Consider the following 22,149-nt stretch of genomic DNA (forward strand, 5'->3'; position numbering starts at 1 on the left):
GGGAGTTGGTGATGTGTCTGTGTTACACTCACGCCTCTGCAGTGTGTTGTTGGTGATGTGTCTGTTACTCTCACGCCTCTGCAGTGTGTCGTTGGTGATGTCTGTCTGTGTTACACTCACGCCTCTGCAGTGTGTCGTTGGTGATGTGTCTGTGTTACTCTCACGCCTCTGCAGTGTGTCGTTGGTGATGTCTGTCTGTGTTACTCTCACGCCTCTGCAGTGTGTTGTTGGTGATGTGTCTGTGTTACACTCACGCCTCTGCAGTGTGTTGTTGGTGATGTGTCTGTGTTACACTCACGCCTCTGCAGTGTGTTGTTGGTGATGTGTCTGTGTTACACTCACGCCTCTGCAGTGTGTTGTTGGTGATGTCTGTCTGTGTTACACTCACGCCTCTGCAGTGTGTTGTTGGTGATGTGTCTGTGTTACTCTCACGTCTCTGCAGTGTGTTGTTGGTGATGTCTGTCTGTGTTACACTCACGCCTCTGCAGTGTGTTGTTGGTGATGTCTGTCTGTGTTACACTCACGCCTCTGCAGTGTGTTGTTGGTGATGTGTCTGTGTTACTCTCACGCCTCTGCAGTGTGTTGTTGGTGATGTGTCTGTGTTACACTCACGCCTCTGCAGTGTGTTGTTGGTGATGTGTCTGTGTTACTCTCACGCCTCTGCAGTGTGTTGTTGGTGATGTGTCTGTGTTACACTCACGCCTCTGCAGTGGGGCGTTGGTGATGTGTGTGTTACACTCACGCCTCTGCAGTGTGTTGTTGGTGATGTGTCTGTGTTACACTCACGCCTCTGCAGTGTGTTGTTGGTGATGTGTCTGTGTTACTCTCACGCCTCTGCAGTGTGTTGTTGGTGATGTGTCTGTGTTACTCTCACGCCTCTGCAGTGTGTTGTTGGTGATGTGTCTGTGTTACACTCACGCCTCTGCAGTGTGTTGTTGGTGATGTGTCTGTGTTACACTCACGCCTCTGCAGTGTGTTGTTGGTGATGTGTCTGTGTTACACTCACGCCTCTGCAGTGTGTTGTTGGTGATGTGTCTGTGTTACACTCACGCCTCTGCAGTGTGTTGTTGGTGATGTGTCTGTGTTACACTCACGCCTCTGCAGTGTGTCGTTGGTGATGTCTGTCTGTGTTACTCTCACGCCTCTGCAGTGTGTTGTTGGTGATGTGTCTGTGTTACACTCACGCCTCTGCAGTGTGTTGTTGGTGATGTGTCTGTGTTACACTCACGCCTCTGCAGTGTGTTGTTGGTGATGTGTCTGTGTTACACTCACGCCTCTGCAGTGTGTTGTTGGTGATGTCTGTCTGTGTTACACTCACGCCTCTGCAGTGTGTTGTTGGTGATGTGTCTGTGTTACTCTCACGTCTCTGCAGTGTGTTGTTGGTGATGTCTGTGTTACACTCACGCCTCTGCAGTGTGTTGTTGGTGATGTCTGTCTGTTACACTCACGCCTCTGCAGTGTGTTGTTGGTGATGTCTGTCTGTGTTACACTCACGCCTCTGCAGTGTGTTGTTGGTGATGTGTCTGTGTTACACTCACGCCTCTGCAGTGTGTTGTTGGTGATGTGTCTGTGTTACACTCACGCCTCTGCAGTGGGGCGTTGGTGATGTGTCTGTGTTACTCTCACGCCTCTGCAGTGTGTTGTTGGTGATGTGTCTGTGTTACACTCACGCCTCTGCAGTGTGTTGTTGGTGATGTCTGTCTGTTACACTCACGCCTCTGCAGTGTGTTGTTGGTGATGTCTGTCTGTGTTACACTCACGCCTCTGCAGTGTGTTGTTGGTGATGTGTCTGTGTTACACTCACGCCTCTGCAGTGTGTTGTTGGTGATGTGTCTGTGTTACACTCACGCCTCTGCAGTGTGTTGTTGGTGATGTGTCTGTGTTACTCTCACGCCTCTGCAGTGTGTTGTTGGTGATGTGTCTGTGTTACACTCACGCCTCTGCAGTGGGGAGTTGGTGATGTGTCTGTGTTACACTCACGCCTCTGCAGTGTGTTGTTGGTGATGTGTCTGTGTTACACTCACGCCTCTGCAGTGTGGCGTTGGTGATGTGTCTGTGTTACTCTCACGCCTCTGCAGTGTGGCGTTGGTGATGTGTCTGTGTTACACTCGCGCCTCTGCAGTGGGGAGTTGGTGATGTGTCTGTGTTACACTCACGCCTCTGCAGTGGGGAGTTGGTGATGTGTCTGTGTTACACTCACGCCTCTGCAGTGGGGAGTTGGTGATGTGTCTGTGTTACACTCACGCCTCTGCAGTGTGGCGTTGGTGATGTGTCTGTGTTACTCTCACGCCTCTGCAGTGGGGAGTTGGTGATGTGTCTGTGTTACACTCGCGCCTCTGCAGTGGGGAGTTGGTGATGTGTCTGTGTTACACTCACGCCTCTGCAGTGGGGAGTTGGTGATGTGTCTGTGTTACACTCACGCCTCTGCAGTGGGGAGTTGGTGATGTGTCTGTGTTACACTCACGCCTCTGCAGTGGGGCCCACAGCTCTGTAGTTGGCTGTGGTGCTGATCAGTTCTGTTTCCTCGTAGTCTTTGTTGACTCCGTCTCGTCGCTCTCGCGCTCGGTCTCTGTATTTCTCGGCCAGTTCTCTCTCGCGCTCCATCTCCTGCTGCCGGAGTTTGGCGTAGTAACTGGAAAACAAAATCAGGACATTTAAAACACAAAATAAAAACATGAATTGGCACTATATTTCATCTGGCAGCAGTAGCTCCGTGTTCCCGTGGAGCCGTAATAATGCCAGTGTGTCGGGATATGCACTAAACACGGATACAGTCACTTTACAGCAGCCAATGAGAGAACAGAGGCAACGTTTACACTGTGGTAGCGCTTCATGTGCTCAGCGCTAACTAAAGTGAACTATAGAAACCACATCTTTACACACAGCAGCAGCATGTGTGCTAACGGTAGCTGACATCATCACTGGAGCTCAAGTGTTTCAAGAGTAAATCCAGAGCTGCCTCAGAGCGACAGGAGCGTCAGGAGCGTCACTCTGGAGCTGTGTTAATATGAACTGCACAGTAAAATGAACATGGTCCAGGAGCTCCCTCTGGAGGTGTGGAGCGCCCTCTGGAGGCGTGCTCTGGAGGCGTGGAGCGCCTTCTGGAGGTGTGGAGTGCCCTCTGGAGGCGTGCTCTGGAGGCGTGGAGCGCCCTCTGGAGATGTGGAGGCGTGGAGCGCCCTCTGGAGATGTGGAGGCGTGGAGCGCCCTCTGGAGATGTGGAGGCGTGGAGCGCCCTCTGGAGATGTGGAGGCGTGGAGCGCCCTCTGGAGATGTGGAGGCGTGGAGCGCCCTCTGGAGATGTGGAGGCGTGGAGCGCCCTCTGGAGATGTGGAGGCGTGGAGCGCCCTCTGGAGATGTGGAGGCGTGGAGCGCCCTCTGGAGGCGTAGAGCGCCGCGCGCCCTCAGGAGGCGTAGAGCGCCCTCAGGAGGCGTAGAGCACCCTCCGGAGGCGTAGAGCGCCCTCTGGGAGCACCCTCTGGAGGCGTAGAGTGCCCTCTGGGAGCACCCTCTGGAGGCGTGGGGCGCCCTCTGGGAGCACCCTCTGGAGGCGTAGCGCGCCCTCTGGAGGCGTAGAGCGCCCTCCGGAGGCGTGGGGCGCACTCCGGAGGCGTGGGGCGCACTCCGGAGGCGTGGGGCGCCCTCTGGGAGCACCCTCTGGAGGCGTAGAGTGCCCTCTGGGAGAACCCTCTGGAGGCGTGGGGCGCCCTTTAGTGTTGTCTCACCTTTTCTTCTTCCTCCTGCGAGCGGCCGGGTCCTCATCCTCGTTATAGTCCCGTGGCATTCTGGGAAAACATGAGGAATAATCATTAGTGACAGAGTTTGCTTCTTGTACTGATAAATGTGACAAATCCTCTGGTACATGTTACAAACGATGTGTTTTAAAGGTGAAATGGAAGCAGCGGCGTCAAACTCACTCATGAGTCCTGGTCTTGGAGGGCGGGGCAGACGACGGCGCCGCCCTCGGGGTCATCAGCAGCTTCCTGAAGTCATCGTTGGTCAGTTTGGCCCTGGACACAATCACAAACAGCGAGTCTAATCACACTACTGCAGTCAGAGTACTTTCAGTAACAGCAGGAGTATTTCTAGTAGTTGTAGTATTAGTAATAGTAGTAGTAGTAATAGTATCAGTATTAACAGTAAGAGTAGTAGTAGTATTAATAATAGTAGTAGAAGTAGAAGTAGAAGTAGCAGTAGCAGTAGCAGTAGTAGAAGTAGTAGAAGAAGAAATAGTACTGTGCGGCGGAGCGGTGGTCGTCCACATCGTGTCCTTCTGGAGCCAGAGGGTTGGAGTAACTCTCGGCTGAAACACAAACAGAAATCACACATTTAGATACAATGAGTCATTTAAAACACACCAGGACCTCAAGTGAGGGCCCACCATCACCAGGACCTCAAGTGAGGGCCCACCATCACCAGGACCTCAAGTGAGGGCCAACCATCACCAGGACCTCAAGTGAGGGCCCACCATCACCAGGACCTCAAGTGAGGGCCAACCATCACCAGGACCTCAAGTGAGGGCCCACCATCACCAGGACCTCAAGTGAGGGCCAACCATCACCAGGACCTCAAGTGAGGGCCCACCATCACCAGGACCTCAAGTGAGGGCCCACCATCACCAGGACCTCAAGTGAGGGCCCACCATCACCAGGACCTCAAGTGAGGGCCCACCATCACCAGGACCTCAAGTGAGGGCCCACCATCACCAGGACCTCAAGTGAGGGCCCACCATCACCAGGACCTCAAGTGAGGGCCAACCATCACCAGGACCTCAAGTGAGGGCCAACCATCACCAGGACCTCAAGTGAGGGCCCACCATCACCAGGACCTCGAGTGAGGGCCCACCATCACCAGGACCTCGAGTGAGGGCCCACCATCACCAGGACCTCAAGTGAGGGCCCACCATCACCAGGACCTCAAGTGAGGGCCCACCATCACCAGGACCTCAAGTGAGGGCCCACCATCACCAGGACCTCAAGTGAGGGCCCACCATCACCAGGACCTCAAGTGAGGGCCCACCATCACCAGGACCTCAAGTGAGGGCCCACCATCACCAGGACCTCGAGTGAGGGCCCACCATCACCAGGACCTCAAGTGAGGGCCAACCATCACCAGGACCTCAAGTGAGGGCCAACCATCACCAGGACCTCAAGTGAGGGCCAACCATCACCAGGACCTCGAGTGAGGGCCCACCATCACCAGGACCTCGAGTGAGGGCCAACCATCACCAGGACCTCGAGTGAGGGCCAACCATCACCAGGACCTCAAGTGAGGGCCCACCATCACCAGGACCTCAAGTGAGGGCCCACCATCACCAGGACCTCAAGTGAGGGCCAACCATCACCAGGACCTCAAGTGAGGGCCAACCATCACCAGGACCTCGAGTGAGGGCCCACCATCACCAGGACCTCGAGTGAGGGCCCACCATCACCAGGACCTCGAGTGAGGGCCCACCATCACCAGGACCTCAAGTGAGGGCCCACCATCACCAGGACCTCAAGTGAGGGCCCACCATCACCAGGATCTCAAGTGAGGGCCCACCATCACCAGGACCTCGAGTGAGGGCCCACCATCACCAGGACCTCAAGTGAGGGCCCACCATCACCAGGACCTCAAGTGAGGGCCCACCATCACCAGGATCTCAAGTGAGGGCCCACCATCACCAGGATCTCGAGTGAGGGCCCACCATCACCAGGACCTCAAGTGAGGGCCCACCATCACCAGGACCTCAAGTGAGGGCCCACCATCACCAGGACCTCAAGTGAGGGCCCACCATCACCAGGACCTCAAGTGAGGGCCCACCATCACCAGGACCTCAAGTGAGGGCCCACCATCACCAGGACCTCAAGTGAGGGCCAACCATCACCAGGACCTCAAGTGAGGGCCCACCATCACCAGGACCTCGAGTGAGGGCCCACCATCACCAGGACCTCAAGTGAGGGCCAACCATCACCAGGACCTCAAGTGAGGGCCCACCATCACCAGGACCTCAAGTGAGGGCCCACCATCACCAGGACCTCAAGTGAGGGCCAACCATCACCAGGACCTCAAGTGAGGGCCAACCATCACCAGGACCTCAAGTGAGGGCCCACCATCACCAGGACCTCAAGTGAGGGCCAACCATCACCAGGACCTCAAGTGAGGGCCCACCATCACCAGGACCTCGAGTGAGGGCCCACCATCACCAGGACCTCAAGTGAGGGCCCACCATCACCAGGACCTCAAGTGAGGGCCAACCATCACCAGGACCTCAAGTGAGGGCCCACCATCACCAGGACCTCAAGTGAGGGCCAACCATCACCAGGACCTCAAGTGAGGGCCCACCATCACCAGGACCTCAAGTGAGGGCCCACCATCACCAGGAACTCAAGTGAACCCGAGATGTGTTCATCTTAACTCTTTATCTGAACAATGTTTTAAATGTGTAAATATTACATAGCCTAATGTTATTTTCATCCTATAGGAGATTTATAATGTTTCTCTTTTTGACTTCACCAAAGACAAGTTCCTATGTTTGTGAATTTCAAATGGCATTAAACCTTTTCATCAAACTGTACTTTGACTGAACAAATGTCACTCAAATGCTGCACAAAACAATCCTTGCATTTATTTAAGACTGAAATGTGGCCCAGTCTGTGTTTACAGCAGAGCTAGCATGCTAACAGCTAACTGTGGAGCTAACGCATTTCAGACTCACTCTCGGGCATGGTTCCGGTCCTGTTCCGTTCTGTTCGGGTGAATCCGGTCTGGTCTCGGTCTAGACCCGGGCTGAAGACTCGGTTCTCCTCACGGAGCCGTGACCCTGTGTTTATCCGGTTAAACTGAGGCTAAAAGCGGAGCTAAAGAGGGTAAAACGAACCGCCGCGGCTAAAAGACTTAAGCTAATGCACCAGCGCCCCTAGTGGACGGAGCTACGCAGCACTTCTTCTTGTGTAATTACGGCAGCACTGCTGCCCCTCACTGGTGCTAGTGTGCTATTACACTTTACCGGAGTACAGTACTGTCCAGTGTCACAGTGCACCTCCTCCTGATGCAGAGGCTCTGTACACCTCCTCCTGATGCAGAGGCTCTGTACACCTCCTCCTGATGCAGAGGCTCAGTACACCTCCTCCTGATGCAGAGGCTCTGTACACCTCCTCCTGATGCAGAGGCTCTGTACACCTCCTCCTGATGCAGAGGCTCAGTACACCTCCTCCTGATGCAGAGGCTCTGTACACCTCCTCCTGATGCAGAGGCTCTGTACACCTCCTCTTGATGCAGAGGCTCTGTACACCTCCTCCTGATGCAGAGGCTCTGTACACCTCCTCCTGATGCAGAGGCTCTGTACACCTCCTGATGCAGAGGCTCTGTACACCTCCTCCTGATGCAGAGGCTCAGTACACCTCCTCCTGATGCAGAGGCTCTGTACACCTCCTCCTGATGCAGAGGCTCTGTACACCTCCTCCTGATGCAGAGGCTCTGTACACCTCCTCCTGATGCAGATGCTCTGTACACCTCCTGATGCAGAGGCTCTGTACACCTCCTCCTGATGCAGAGGCTCTGTACACCTCCTCCTGATGCAGATGCTCTGTACACCTCCTCCTGATGCAGAGGCTCTGTACACCTCCTCCTGATGCAGAGGCTCTGTACACCTCATCCTGATGCAGAGGCTCTGTACACCTCCTCCTGATGCAGAGGCTCAGTACACCTCCTCCTGATGCAGAGGCTCTGTACACCTCCTCCTGATGCAGAGGCTCAGTACACCTCCTCCTGATGCAGAGGCTCTGTACACCTCCTCCTGATGCAGAGGCTCTGCACACCTCCTCTTGATGCAGAGGCTCTGTACACCTCCTCCTGATGCAGAGGCTCTGTACACCTCCTCCTGATGCAGAGGCTCTGTACACCTCCTCCTGATGCAGAGGCTCAGTACACCTCCTCCTGATGCAGAGGCTCTGTACACCTCCTCCTGATGCAGAGGCTCTGCACACCTCCTCTTGATGCAGAGGCTCTGTACACCTCCTCCTGATGCAGAGGCTCTGTACACCTCCTCCTGATGCAGAGGCTCTGTACACCTCCTCCTGATGCAGATGCTCTGTACACCTCCTGATGCAGAGGCTCTGTACACCTCCTCCTGATGCAGAGGCTCTGTACACCTCCTCCTGATGCAGATGCTCTGTACACCTCCTGATGCAGAGGCTCTGTACACCTCCTCCTGATGCAGAGGCTCTGCACACCTCCTCTTGATGCAGAGGCTCTGTACACCTCCTCCTGATGCAGAGGCTCTGTACACCTCCTCCTGATGCAGAGGCTCTGTACACCTCCTCCTGATGCAGATGCTCTGTACACCTCCTGATGCAGAGGCTCTGTACACCTCCTCCTGATGCAGAGGCTCTGTACACCTCCTCCTGATGCAGAGGCTCTGTACACCTCCTCCTGATGCAGAGGCTCTGTACACCTCCTCCTGATGCAGAGGCTCTGTACACCTCCTCCTGATGCAGAGGCTCTGTACACCTCCTCCTGATGCAGAGGCTCTGTACACCTCCTCCTGATGCAGAGGCTCTGTACACCTCCTCCTGATGCAGAGGCTCTGTACACCTCCTCCTGATGCAGAGGCTCTGTACACCTCCTCCTGATGCAGAGGCTCTGTACACCTCCTCCTGATGCAGAGGCTCTGTACACCTCCTCCTGATGCAGAGGCTCTGTACACCTCCTCCTGATGCAGAGGCTCTGTACACCTCCTCCTGATGCAGAGGCTCTGTACACCTCCTGATGCAGAGGCTCTGTACACCTCCTCCTGATGCAGAGGCTCTGTACACCTCCTCCTGATGCAGAGGCTCTGTACACCTCCTCCTGATGCAGAGGCTCTGTACACCTCCTCCTGATGCAGAGGCTCTGTACACCTCCTCCTGATGCAGAGGCTCTGTACACCTCCTCCTGATGCAGAGGCTCTGTACACCTCCTCCTGATGCAGAGGCTCTGTACACCTCCTCCTGATGCAGAGGCTCTGTACACCTCCTCCTGATGCAGAGGCTCTGTACACCTCCTCCTGATGCAGAGGCTCTGTACACCTCCTCCTGATGCAGATGCTCTGTACACCTCCTCCTGATGCAGAGGCTCTGTACACCTCCTCCTGATGCAGAGGCTCTGTACACCTCCTCCTGATGCAGAGGCTCTGTACACCTCCTCCTGATGCAGAGGCTCTGTACACCTCCTGATGCAGAGGCTCTGTACACCTCCTCCTGATGCAGAGGCTCTGTACACCTCCTCCTGATGCAGAGGCTCTGTACACCTCCTCCTGATGCAGAGGCTCTGTACACCTCCTCCTGATGCAGAGGCTCTGTACACCTCCTCCTGATGCAGAGGCTCTGTACACCTCCTCCTGATGCAGAGGCTCTGTACACCTCCTCCTGATGCAGAGGCTCTGTACACCTCCTCCTGATGCAGAGGCTCTGTACACCTCCTGATGCAGAGGCTCTGTCTGTACACCTCCTCCTGATGCAGAGGCTCTGTACACCTCCTCCTGATGCAGAGGCTCTGTACACCTCCTCCTGATGCAGAGGCTCTGTACACCTCCTCCTGATGCAGAGGCTCTGTACACCTCCTCCTGATGCAGATGCTCTGTACACCTCCTCCTGATGCAGAGGCTCTGTACACCTCCTCCTGATGCAGAGGCTCTGTACACCTCCTCCTGATGCAGAGGCTCTGTACACCTCCTCCTGATGCAGATGCTCTGTACACCTCCTCCTGATGCAGAGGCTCTGTACACCTCCTCCTGATGCAGAGGCTCTGTACACCTCCTCCTGATGCAGAGGCTCTGTACACCTCCTCCTGATGCAGAGGCTCTGTACACCTCCTCCTGATGCAGAGGCTCTGTACACCTCCTCCTGATGCAGATGCTCTGTACACCTCCTCCTGATGCAGAGGCTCTGTACACCTCCTCCTGATGCAGAGGCTCTGTACACCTCCTCCTGATGCAGAGGCTCTGTACACCTCCTCCTGATGCAGAGGCTCTGTACACCTCCTCCTGTACACCTCCTCCTGATGCAGAGGCTCTGTACACCTCCTCCTGATGCAGAGGCTCTGTACACCTCCTGATGCAGAGGCTCTGTACACCTCCTCCTGATGCAGAGGCTCTGTACACCTCCTCCTGTACACCTCCTCCTGATGCAGAGGCTCTGTACACCTCCTCCTGATGCAGAGGCTCTGTACACCTCCTCCTGATGCAGAGGCTCTGTACACCTCCTCATCAGCCACAGAATAAAGTTAAAATGAAAAGGACAAAATCTGAAAAATCTATCTCAAAATTCAGAAATAAAAGAGTCAATATTCAGTGACATGTCATGTGATTGCGTCATGTGATCGCGTCATGTGATTGCGTCATGTGATCGCGTCATGTGATCGCGTCATGTGTGTTCTGTTGTGGAAACTATTCTAGAACGAATGACAGAGAAAATGAGGCAAAATATAACCAAGTTGTCTTTGTTGTCTCACACAGCCACATGTCTCACACAGACACATGTCTCTCACAGCCACATGTCTCTCAGACACATGTCTCTCACAGACACATGTCTCTCACAGCCACATGTCTCTCACAGACACATGTCTCTCACAGCCACATGTCTCTCACAGACACATGTCTCTCACAGACACATGTCTCTCACAGACACATGTCTCTCACAGCCACATGTCTCTCACAGACGCATGTCTCACACAGCCACATGTCTCTCACAGACACATGTCTCTCACAGACACATGTCTCTCACAGACGCATGTCTCTCACAGACACATGTCTCTCACAGACACATGTCTCTCACAGACACATGTCTCTCACAGACACATGTCTCTCACAGCCACATGTCTCTCACAGACGCATGTCTCACACAGCCACATGTCTCTCACAGACACATGTCTCTCACAGACACATGTCTCTCACAGACGCATGTCTCTCACAGACACATGTCTCTCACAGACACATGTCTCTCACAGACACATGTCTCTCACAGCCACATGTCTCTCACAGACGCATGTCTCACACAGCCACATGTCTCTCACAGACACATGTCTCTCACAGACACATGTCTCTCACAGACGCATGTCTCACACAGACACATGTCTCTCACAGACACATGTCTCTCACAGACGCATGTCTCACACAGACACATGTCTCTCACAGACACACATGTCTCTCACAGCCACATGTCTCTCACAGACACACATGTCTCTCACAGCCACATGTCTCTCACAGACACACATGTCTCTCACAGCCACATGTCTCTCACAGACACATGTCTCTCACAGCCACATGTCTCTCACAGCCACATGTCTCTCACAGACACATGTCTCTCACAGACACATGTCTCTCACAGCCACATGTCTCTCACAGACGCATGTCTCACACAGCCACATGTCTCTCACAGACACATGTCTCTCACAGCCACATGTCTCTCACAGACGCATGTCTCACACAGACACATGTCTCTCACAGACACATGTCTCACACAGCCACATGTCTCTCACAGACGCATGTCTCACACAGACACATGTCTCTCACAGACACATGTCTCACACAGACACACATGTCTCTCACAGCCACATGTCTCTCACAGACACATGTCTCTCACAGACGCATGTCTCACACAGACACATGTCTCTCACAGACACATGTCTCTGACAGCCACATGTCTCTCACAGACACATGTCTCTCACAGACATTTGTCGTTCTGTCCCTGATCTGACCAGAGCAAACATTGAGTTCAGCTTATTAAGGCACAACAGGTGCCACATATGCACAAAACCAGTCTAAACATATTGCAGAAAAACACACTCAATGTTCTACCTCATGTGAGACATCCTCTGACCTCTGACCTCTGACCTCTGATCTGTAGCTTCAGTGTTCAGAGTCTGCAGAGACATAAGTGTGACCCGGATGTTACACATATAAGACCTAAGTTTTATGGCATCAAAGACATGACATTATTACATCACACCTCATGGTGACCTCATGGTGACCTCATGGTGAACTCATGGTGACCTCATGGTGACCTCACTGTGACCTCATTGTGAACTCATGGTGACCTCATGGTGACCTCATGGTGTCCTCACTGTGACCTTATCGTGACCTCATGGTGACATAATGGTGACCTCACTGTGACCTCATGGTGAACTCATGGTGACGTCACCTCATGGTGACCTCATCGTGACCTCACTGTGACCTCACTGTGACCTCATGGTGACCTTATGGTGACCTCACTGTGACCTCATGGTGACCTCATGGTGACCTCATGGTGACCTCATGGCTGTGGCTTTTGAAAGGAAACATGAAAATATAAAGTGAAGCAGTGAAAAAACGACCCAAAGTTCTGAAATATTTAATGAGCCTGAACTTTGTTTAGTTTTGACTTAATCATAAGTTTGAGTCAAACGAGCTCCAGCTGAACAGCTGCAGGAGCACAGGAACAGCAGCAGGAGCTCCAGCTGAACAGCTGCAGGAGCACAGGAACAGCAGCAGGAGCTCCAGCTGAACAGCTGCAGGAGCACACGAACAGCGGCAGGAGCTCCAGCTGAACAGCTGCAGGAGCACACGAACAGCTGCAGGATCACATGGTGAACAGCTGCAGGAGCACATGGTGAACAGCTGAAGGAGCACATGGTGAACAGCTGCAGGAACACATGGTGAACAGCTGCAGGAGCACATGAACAGCTGCAGGAGCACATGAAAAGCTGCAGGAACACATGGTGAACAGCTGCAGGAGCACATGAACAGCTGCAGGAGCACATGGTGAACAGCTGCAGGAGCACATGGTGAACAGCTGTAGGAGCTTCAACTTGAGGTTTAAACTAACCCAAGAACCCTGTGTGTTTCAGAACTACACGATAAGACTTTTGAATAAAACCACTGAAGATATTTTTTCTTCGCAGACGACATTTTATTATTTGATAATTCAAAAAGCTCAGCAAGAGTCGCCGGAGGAATGTGTGTCTTTTAAACAGAAAATGCTGCGCGATTGTGGTTTAGTCCCTTTTTGTGGCATCTGTGACTCCGGCTCCTGGTCCGGCTCCTGGTCCGGCTCCTGGTCCGGCTCCTGGTCCGGCTCCTGGTCCGGCTCCTGGTCCGGCTCCTGGTCCGGCTCCTGGTCCTGGTCCTGTTATAAGTCCAGGGTTGGGTCCAGTCTGCGTCTCTTCTCCCTCAGCAGCTCCTGGATGCGTTTGTTCTGAGTCTTTTCTCTCAAACGCGGCATTTTCCTCGGAACAAACTCGCCCTGCATCGTCACAGAAACGCCCACCACCGTGTACTGCACCTCAGGGCCTGCGGGGGGCGCCGTCTGCTGCTCGGGGCCTGCGGGGGGCGCCGTCTGCTGCTCGGGGCCTGCGGGGGGCGCCGTCTGCTGCTCGGGGCCTGCGGGGGGCGCCGTCTGCTGCTCGGGGCCTGCGGGGGGCGCCGTGATGGAGGCTTTGTAGTTTCTCGGCGCTGACACTTTCTGTCTTAAGAGTTCATATCTTTTTGTTTTTTGTCGTTTTGCTGTATTTTGTTGTGTTGTTTTTGTTGTTGTTATTGTTGTTGTTTTTATCGTTGTTGTTGTTGTAGGAACAGTTGCCATGGAAACTGCAGGCTCCATCCAATCAGAGGAGTCGCTCCCAAGGCTGGAGAAGTCGCCGTATTCTCCGTCGTACTCAACGTAAGCGAAGTCAGTGGCGTCGCCAGGGGGAGGGGCCTCTGTAGTGATGTCATCAGGAGGAGGCGGGGTTAAACTGGAAGAGAAAAAAATATCAAATGACTTCAAAACGGACATCAAAGTTCTGTAAGGAGGAGGAGCTGAAAAGGAGGAGGAGCTGAGGAGGAGGAGCTGAAGAGGAGGAGGAGCTGAAAAGGAGGAGGAGCTGAAGAGGAGGAGCTGCTGAAGAGGAGGAGCTGAGGAGGAGGAGGAGCTGAAGAGGAGGAGGAGCTGAAGAGGAGGAGGAGCTGAGGAGGCGGAGTTGAGGAGGAGGCGGAGTTGAGGAGGAGGAGGAGCTGAGGAGGAGGAGGAGCTGAGGAGGAGGAGCTGAAGAGGAAGAGGAGCTGAAGAGGAGGAGGAGCTGAGGAGGAGGAGGAGCTGAAGAGGAGGAGGAGCTGAAGAGGAGGAGGAGCTGAAGAGGCGGAGTTGAGGAGGAGGCGGAGCTGAGGAGGAGGAGGAGCTGAGGAGGAGGAGCTGAAGAGGAAGAGGAGCTGAAGAGGAAGAGGAGCTGAGGAGGAGGAGGAGCTGAAGAGGAGGAGGAGCTGAAGAGGAGGAGGAGCTGAAGAGGAGGAGGAGCTGAAGAGGAGGAGCTGAAGAGGCGGAGTTGAGGAGGAGGCAGAGTTGAGGAGGAGGAGGAGCTGAGGAGGAGGAGCTGAAGAGGAGAAGGAGCTGAGGAGGAGGAGGAGCTGAGGAGGAGGAGGAGCTGAAGAGGAGGAGGAGCTGAGGAGGAGGAGGAGCTGAAGAGGAGGAGGAGCTGAAGAGGAGGAGCTGCTGAAGAGGAGGAGCTGAGGAGGAGGAGGAGCTGAAGAGGAGGAGGAGCTGAAGAGGAGGAGGAGCTGAGGAGGCGGAGTTGAGGAGGAGGCGGAGTTGAGGAGGAGGAGGAGCTGAGGAGGAGGAGGAGCTGAAGAGGAGGAGGAGCTGAAGAGGAAGAGGAGCTGAAGAGGAGGAGGAGCTGAGGAGGAGGAGGAGCTGAAGAGGAGGAGGAGCTGAAGAGGAGGAGGAGCTGAAGAGGCGGAGTTGAGGAGGAGGCGGAGCTGAGGAGGAGGAGGAGCTGAGGAGGAGGAGCTGAAGAGGAAGAGGAGCTGAAGAGGAAGAGGAGCTGAGGAGGAGGAGGAGCTGAAGAGGAGGAGGAGCTGAAGAGGAGGAGGAGCTGAAGAGGAGGAGGAGCTGAAGAGGAGGAGGAGCTGAGGAGGAGGAGGAGCTGAAGAGGAGGAGGAGCTGAGGAGGAGGAGGAGCTGAGGAGGAGGAGGAGCTGAAGAGGAGGAGGAGCTGAAGAGGAGGAGGAGCTGAAGAGGCGGAGTTGAGGAGGAGGCGGAGTTGAGGAGGAGGAGGAGCTGAGGAGGAGCTGAAGAGGAGGAGGAGCTGAAGAGGAGGAGGAGTTGAAGAGGAGGAGTTGAAGAGGAGGAAGAGTTGAGGAGGAAGAGTTGAGGAGGAAGAGGAGGAGCTGAAGAGGAGGAGGAGCTGAAGAGGCGGAGTTGAGGAGGAGGCGGAGTTGAGGAGGAGGAGGAGCTGAGGAGGAGGAGGAGCTGAAGAGGAGGAGCTGAAGAGGAGGAGCTGAAGAGGAGGAGGAGCTGAGGAGGAGGTGGAGCTGAGGAGGAGGAGGAGCTGAAGAGGAGGAGGAGCTGAGGAGGAGCTGAAGAGGAGGAGGAGCTGAGGAGGAGAAGGAGCTGAAGAGGAGGAGGAGCTGAAGAGGAGGAGGAGCTGAAGAGGAGGAGGAGCTGAAGAGGCGGAGTTGAGGAGGAGGCGGAGTTGAGGAGGAGGAGGAGCTGAGGAGGAGGAGGAGCTGAGGAGGAGGAGCTGAAGAGGAAGAGGAGCTGAAGAGGAGGAGGAGCTGAGGAGGAGGAGGAGCTGAGGAGGAGGAGGAGCTGAAGAGGAGGAGGAGCTGAAGAGGACGAGGAGCTGAAGAGGAGGAGGAGCTGAAGAGGAGGAGCTGAAGAGGCGGAGTTGAGGAGGAGGCGGAGTTGAGGAGGAGGAGGAGCTGAGGAGGAGGAGCTGAAGAGGAGGAGCTGAAGAGGAGGAGGAGCTGAGGAGGAGGAGGAGCTGAGGAAGAGGAGGAGCTGAAGAGGAGGAGAAGCTGAGGAGGAGAAGCTGAAGAGGAGGAGGAGCTGAAGAGGAGGAGGAGCTGAAGAGGAGGAGGAGCTGAAGAGGAGGAGGAGCTGAAGAGGAGGAGCTGAAGAGGCGGAGTTGAGGAGGAGGCAGAGTTGAGGAGGAGGAGGAGCTGAGGAGGAGGAGCTGAAGAGGAGGAGCTGAAGAGGAGGAGGAGCTGAGGAGGAGGAGGAGCTGAGGAGGAGGAGGAGCTGAAGAGGAGGAGGAGCTGAGGAGGAGGAGGAGCTGAAGAGGACGAGGAGCTGAGGAGGAGGAGGAGCTGAGGAGGAGGAGGAGCTGAAGAGGACGAGGAGCTGAAGAGGACGAGGAGCTGAAGAGGAGGAGGAGCTGAAGAGGAGGAGCTGAAGAGGCGGAGTTGAGGAGGAGGCGGAGTTGAGGAGGAGGAGGAGCTGAGGAGGAGGAGCTGAAGAGGAGGAGCTGAAGAGGAGGAGGAGCTGAGGAGGAGGAGGAGCTGAGGAGGAGGAGGAGCTGAAGAGGAGGAGAAGCTGAGGAGGAGAAGCTGAAGAGGAGGAGGAGCTGAAGAGGAGGAGGAGCTGAAGAGGAGGAGGAGCTGAAGAGGAGGAGGAGCTGAAGAGGAGGAGCTGAAGAGGCGGAGTTGAGGAGGAGGCAGAGTTGAGGAGGAGGAGGAGCTGAGGAGGAGGAGCTGAAGAGGAGGAGCTGAAGAGGAGGAGGAGCTGAGGAGGAGGAGGAGCTGAGGAGGAGGAGGAGCTGAAGAGGAGGAGGAGCTGAGGAGGAGGAGGAGCTGAAGAGGACGAGGAGCTGAGGAGGAGGAGGAGCTGAGGAGGAGGAGGAGCTGAAGAGGAGGAGGAGCTGAAGAGGCGGAGTTGAGGAGGAGGCGGAGTTGAGGAGGAGGCGGAGTTGAAGAGGAGGAGGAGCTGAAGAAGAGGAGGAGTTGAAGAGGAGGAGGAGCTGAAGAGGAGGAGAAGCTGAGGAGGAGGAGCTGAGGAGGCGGAGTTGAGGAGGAGGAGGAGCTGAGGAGGAGGAGGAGCTGAGGAGGGGGAGTAGCTGAAGAGGAGGAGGAGCTGAAGAGGAGGAGGAGCTGAAGAGGAGGAGGAGCTGAAGAAGAGGAGGAGTTGAAGAGGAGGAGTTGAGGAGGAAGAGTTGAGGAGGAAGAGGAGGAGCTGAAGAGGAGGAGGAGCTGAAGAGGAGGAGCAGAAGAGGAGGAGGAGCTGAAGAGGAGCAGAAGAGGAGAAGAAGAGGCAAAGTGACTTGGTGTGCATTGGATTTTGGTCTGTTTAGTCCTGGTTTAGTCCTGTTTTAGTCCTGGTTTAGTCCTGGTTTAGTCCTGGTTTAGTCCTGTTTTAGTCCTGGTTTAGTCCTGGTTTAGTCCTGGTTTAGTCCTGGTTTAGTCCTGGTTTAGTCCTGGTTTCTGACCTGGTTTCTTCTCTCTGTGGGTCGGTGCTGTCATTATGTGATCTCCACTGGGTCTGGTTTAAGGTGGACTGGGTCTGGTTTAAGGTGGACTGGGTCTGGTTTAAGGTGGACTGGGTCTGGTTTAAGGTGGACTGGGTCTGGTTTAAGGTGGACTGGGTCTGGTTTAAGGTGGTATTGCTGAGCTTCCCACAGGAGACGCAGCACATGACTCTGTATCCAGGCAGAGAACAGTATCGTGTCAGAACCTCCATCTGACAGAACACAGAGCGGTCGCCACGGCAACGCTGGACTAGAAAACAAACACAAAAAACTGTTCAACAGCATTGTAGAGCGAGACTGACCGGAGCGAGACTGACCGGAGCGAGACTGACCGGAGCGAGACTGACCGGAGCGAGACTGAACGGAGCGAGACTGACCGGAGCGAGGGGCGGAGTCTGGACTGGACCTGGACAACCAGCGCACGATGGAGTTCCTCTGCTCTCCTGAAACACACGGCAGGGGCGCTATGACACACGGCAGGGGCGCTATGACACACGGCAGGGGCACTATGACACACGGCAGGGGCACTATGACACACGGCAGGGACACTATGACACACGGCAGGGGCACTATGACACACGGCAGGGGCGCTATGACACACGGCAGGGGCACTATGACACACGGCAGGGACACTATGACACACGGCAGGGACACTATGACACACGGCAGGGGCACTATGACACACGGCAGGGGCACTATGACACACGGCAGGGGCACTATGACACACGGCAGGGGCACTATGACACACGGCAGGGGCACTATGACACACGGCAGGGACACTATGACACACGGCAGGGACACTATGACACACGGCAGGGGCGCTATGACACACGGCAGGGGCACTATGACACACGGCAGGGACACTATGACACACGGCAGGGGCACTATGACACACGGCAGGGGCACTATGACACACGGCAGGGGCACTATGACACACGGCAGGGGCACTATGACACACGGCAGGGACACTATGACACACGGCAGGGACACTATGACACACGGCAGGGGCACTATGACACACGGCAGGGGCACTATGACACACGGCAGGGGCACTATGACACACGGCAGGGGCACTATGACACACGGCAGGGGCACTATGACACACGGCAGGGACACTATGACACACGGCAGGGGCACTATGACACACGGCAGGGACACTATGACACACGGCAGGGACACTATGACACACGGCAGGGGCACTATGACACACGGCAGGGGCACTATGACACACGGCAGGGGCACTATGACACACGGCAGGGACACTATGACACACGGCAGGGGCACTATGACACACGGCAGGGGCACTATGACACACGGCAGGGGCACTATGACACACGGCAGGGGCACTATGACACACGGCAGGGACGCTATGACACACGGCAGGGGCACTATGACACACGGCAGGGACACTATGACACACGGCAGGGGCGCTATGACACACGGCAGGGGCACTATGACACACGGCAGGGGCACTATGACACACGGCAGGGGCACTATGACACACGGCAGGGGCACTATGACACACGGCAGGGGCACTATGACACACGGCAGGGACACTATGACACACGGCAGGGGCGCTATGACACACGGCAGGGGCACTATGACACACGGCAGGGGCGCTATGACACACGGCAGGGGCACTATGACACACGGCAGGGACGCTATGACACACGGCAGGGACACTATGACACACGGCAGGGGCGCTATGACACACGGCAGGGGCACTATGACACACGGCAGGGGCACTATGACACACGGCAGGGGCACTATGACACACGGCAGGGACACTATGACACACGGCAGGGGCACTATGACACACGGCAGGGGCACTATGACACACGGCAGGGGCACTATGACACACGGCAGGGGCACTATGACACACGGCAGGGACACTATGACACACGGCAGGGACACTATGACACACGGCAGGGGCGCTATGACACACGGCAGGGGCACTATGACACACGGCAGGGACACTATGACACACGGCAGGGGCACTATGACACACGGCAGGGGCCCTATGACACACGGCAGGGGCACTATGACACACGGCAGGGGCACTATGACACACGGCAGGGGCACTATGACACACGGCAGGGACACTATGACACACGGCAGGGACACTATGACACACGGCAGGGGCACTATGACACACGGCAGGGGCACTATGACACACGGCAGGGACACTATGACACACGGCAGGGGCGCTATGACACACGGCAGGGGCACTATGACACACGGCAGGGACACTATGACACACGGCAGGGGCGCTATGACACACGGCAGGGGCACTATGACACACGGCAGGGACACTATGACACACGGCAGGGGCACTATGACACACGGCAGGGGCACTATGACACACGGCAGGGGCACTATGACACACGGCAGGGACACTATGACACACGGCAGGGGCGCTATGACACACGGCAGGGGCACTATGACACACGGCAGGGTCCAGGTGAACTCGTAATAAACAGGTGCACACCAAGCAGCCACGCCCCAAACTTTATAAATTATATAAATGAAGGACATTTGCTGCATACCTGAGCAGGGCGGGGCCAGACAATTCTGTGTAGTGATTGGCTGAGGAGAAGAACAGTTTCCAGGTGAACCGTCAGGTGAGAGACACTTCACCTGTCGCTCCTGCATCCCAGAGCCACAGCTCACGGAACACTGAGGGACAGAAGAGAACACTGAGGGACAGAAGAGAACACTGAGGGACAGAAGAGAACACTGAGGGACAGAAGAGAACACTGAGGGACAGAAGAGAACACTGAGAAACAGAAGAGAACACTGAGGGACAGAAGAGAACACTGAGGGACAGAAGAGAACACTGAGGGACAGAAGAGAACACTGAGAAACAGAAGAGAACACTGAGGGACAGAAGAGAACACTGAGGGACAGAAGAGAACACTGAGGGACAGAAGAGAACACTGAGGGACAGAAGAGAACACTGAGGGACAGAAAAGAACACTGAGAAACAGAAGAGAACACTGAGGGACAGAAGAGAACACTGAGGGACAGAAGAGAACACTGAGGGACAGAAGAGAACACTGAGGGACAGAAGAGAACACTGAGAAACAGAAGAGAACACTGAGGGACAGAAGAGAACACTGAGGGACAGAAGAGAACACTGAGGGACAGAAGAGAACACTGAGGGACAGAAGAGAACACTGAGGGACAGAAGAGAACACTGAGAAACAGAAGAGAACACTGAGGGACAGAAGAGAACACTGAGGGACAGAAGAGAACACTGAGGGACAGAAGAGAACACTGAGGGACAGAAGAGAACACTGAGGGACAGAAAAGAACACTGAGGACCAGAAGAGAACACTGAGGGACAGAAGAGAACACTGAGGGACAGAAGAGAACACTGAGGGACAGAAGAGAACACTGAGGGACAGAAGAGAACACTGAGGGACAGAAGAGAACACTGAGAGACAGAAGAGAACACTGAGGGACAGAAGAGAACACTGAGGGACAGAAGAGAACACTGAGGGACAGAAGAGAACACTGAGGGACAGAAGAGAACACTGAGGGACAGAAAAGAACACTGAGGACCAGAAGAGAACACTGAGGGACAGAAGAGAACACTGAGGGACAGAAGAGAACACTGAGGGACAGAAGAGAACACTGAGGGAAAGAAGAGAACACTGAGGGACAGAAGAGAACACTGAGGGACAGAAGAGAACACTGAGGGACAGAAGAGAACACTGAGAAACAGAAGAGAACACTGAGGGACAGAAGAGAACACTGAGGGACAGAAGAGAACACTGAGGGACAGAAGAGAACACTGAGGGACAGAAGAGAACACTGAGGGACAAAAGAGAACACTGAGGGACAGAAGAGAACACTGAGGGACAGAAGAGAACACTGAGGGACAGAAGAGAACACTGAGAAACAGAAGAGAACACTGAGGGACAGAAGAGAACACTGAGGGACAGAAGAGAACACTGAGGGACAGAAAAGAACACTGAGGGACAGAAGAGAACACTGAGGGACAGAAGAGAACACTGAGGGACAGAAGAGAACACTGAGGGACAGAAGAGAACACTGAGGGACAGAAAAGAACACTGAGGACCAGAAGAGAACACTGAGGGACAGAAGAGAACACTGAGGGACAGAAGAGAACACTGAGGGACAGAAGAGAACACTGAGGGACAGAAGAGAACACTGAGGGACAGAAGAGAACACTGAGGGACAGAAGAGAACACTGAGGGACAGAAGAGAACACTGAGAAACAGAAGAGAACACTGAGGGACAGAAGAGAACACTGAGGGACAGAAGAGAACACTGAGGGACAGAAGAGAACACTGAGGACCAGAAGAGAACACTGAGGGACAGAAGAGAACACTGAGGGACAGAAGAGAACACTGAGGGACAGAAGAGAACACTGAGGGACAGAAGAGAACACTGAGGGACAGAAGAGAACACTGAGGGACAGAAGAGAACACTGAGGGACAGAAGAGAACACTGAGGGACAGAAGAGAACACTGAGGGACAGAAGAGAACACTGAGGGACAGAAGAGAACACTGAGAGACAGAAGAGAACACTGAGGGACAGAAGAGAACACTGAGGGACAGAAGAGAACACTGAGAGACAGAAGAGAACACTGAGGGACAGAAGAGAACACTGAGGGACAGAAGAGAACACTGAGGGACAGAAGAGAACACTGAGGGACAGAAGAGAACACTGAGGGACAGAAGAGAACACTGAGGGACAGAAGAGAACACTGAGGGACAGAAGAGAACACTGAGGGACAGAAGAGAACACTGAGGGACAGAAGAGAACACTGAGGGACAGAAGAGAACACTGAGAGACAGAAGAGAACACTGAGGGACAGAAGAGAACACTGAGGGACAGAAGAGAACACTGAGGGACAGAAGAGAACACTGAGGGACAGAAGAGAACACTGAGGGACAGAAGAGAACACTG

The 22,149-nt window shown here is 54.8% G+C and overlaps 2 protein-coding genes across 2 annotated transcripts in view; both read right to left on the reverse strand.

Annotated features, from left to right (window-relative positions):
- The window catches only part of ik (IK cytokine), a 35,033-nt gene extending 28,146 nt beyond the window's left edge, over nucleotides 1–6,887 (reverse strand). The window contains exons 1-5 of the mRNA XM_072459682.1: nucleotides 6,698–6,887; nucleotides 4,237–4,303; nucleotides 3,918–4,010; nucleotides 3,726–3,785; nucleotides 2,465–2,632 (exon numbers count right to left, since the gene is read on the reverse strand). Coding sequence (XP_072315783.1) covers nucleotides 2,465–2,632; nucleotides 3,726–3,785; nucleotides 3,918–4,010; nucleotides 4,237–4,303; nucleotides 6,698–6,707 — 398 coding nt within the window. The 5' untranslated portion in view covers nucleotides 6,708–6,887. The remainder of the gene's footprint in view (nucleotides 1–2,464; nucleotides 2,633–3,725; nucleotides 3,786–3,917; nucleotides 4,011–4,236; nucleotides 4,304–6,697) is intronic.
- A 6,055-nt stretch (nucleotides 6,888–12,942) lies between these two features.
- LOC140372545 (A disintegrin and metalloproteinase with thrombospondin motifs 2-like) overlaps nucleotides 12,943–22,149 on the reverse strand; it is a gene marked incomplete at its 5' end in the record, with an annotated part of 315,752 nt that continues 306,545 nt past the window's right edge. Inside the window, 4 exons of the mRNA XM_072459676.1 lie at nucleotides 12,943–13,728; nucleotides 17,172–17,460; nucleotides 17,588–17,653; nucleotides 19,757–19,886. Of these exons, the coding sequence (XP_072315777.1) occupies nucleotides 13,125–13,728; nucleotides 17,172–17,460; nucleotides 17,588–17,653; nucleotides 19,757–19,886 (1,089 nt within the window). The remainder of the gene's footprint in view (nucleotides 13,729–17,171; nucleotides 17,461–17,587; nucleotides 17,654–19,756; nucleotides 19,887–22,149) is intronic.

Source organism: Eucyclogobius newberryi, unplaced genomic scaffold, assembly GCF_026437365.1.
Source record: "Eucyclogobius newberryi isolate DKJ021-1_F unplaced genomic scaffold, fEucNew1.0.hap1 SCAF_25, whole genome shotgun sequence".
NCBI classification, from domain to species: Eukaryota; Metazoa; Chordata; class Actinopteri; order Gobiiformes; family Gobiidae; genus Eucyclogobius; species Eucyclogobius newberryi.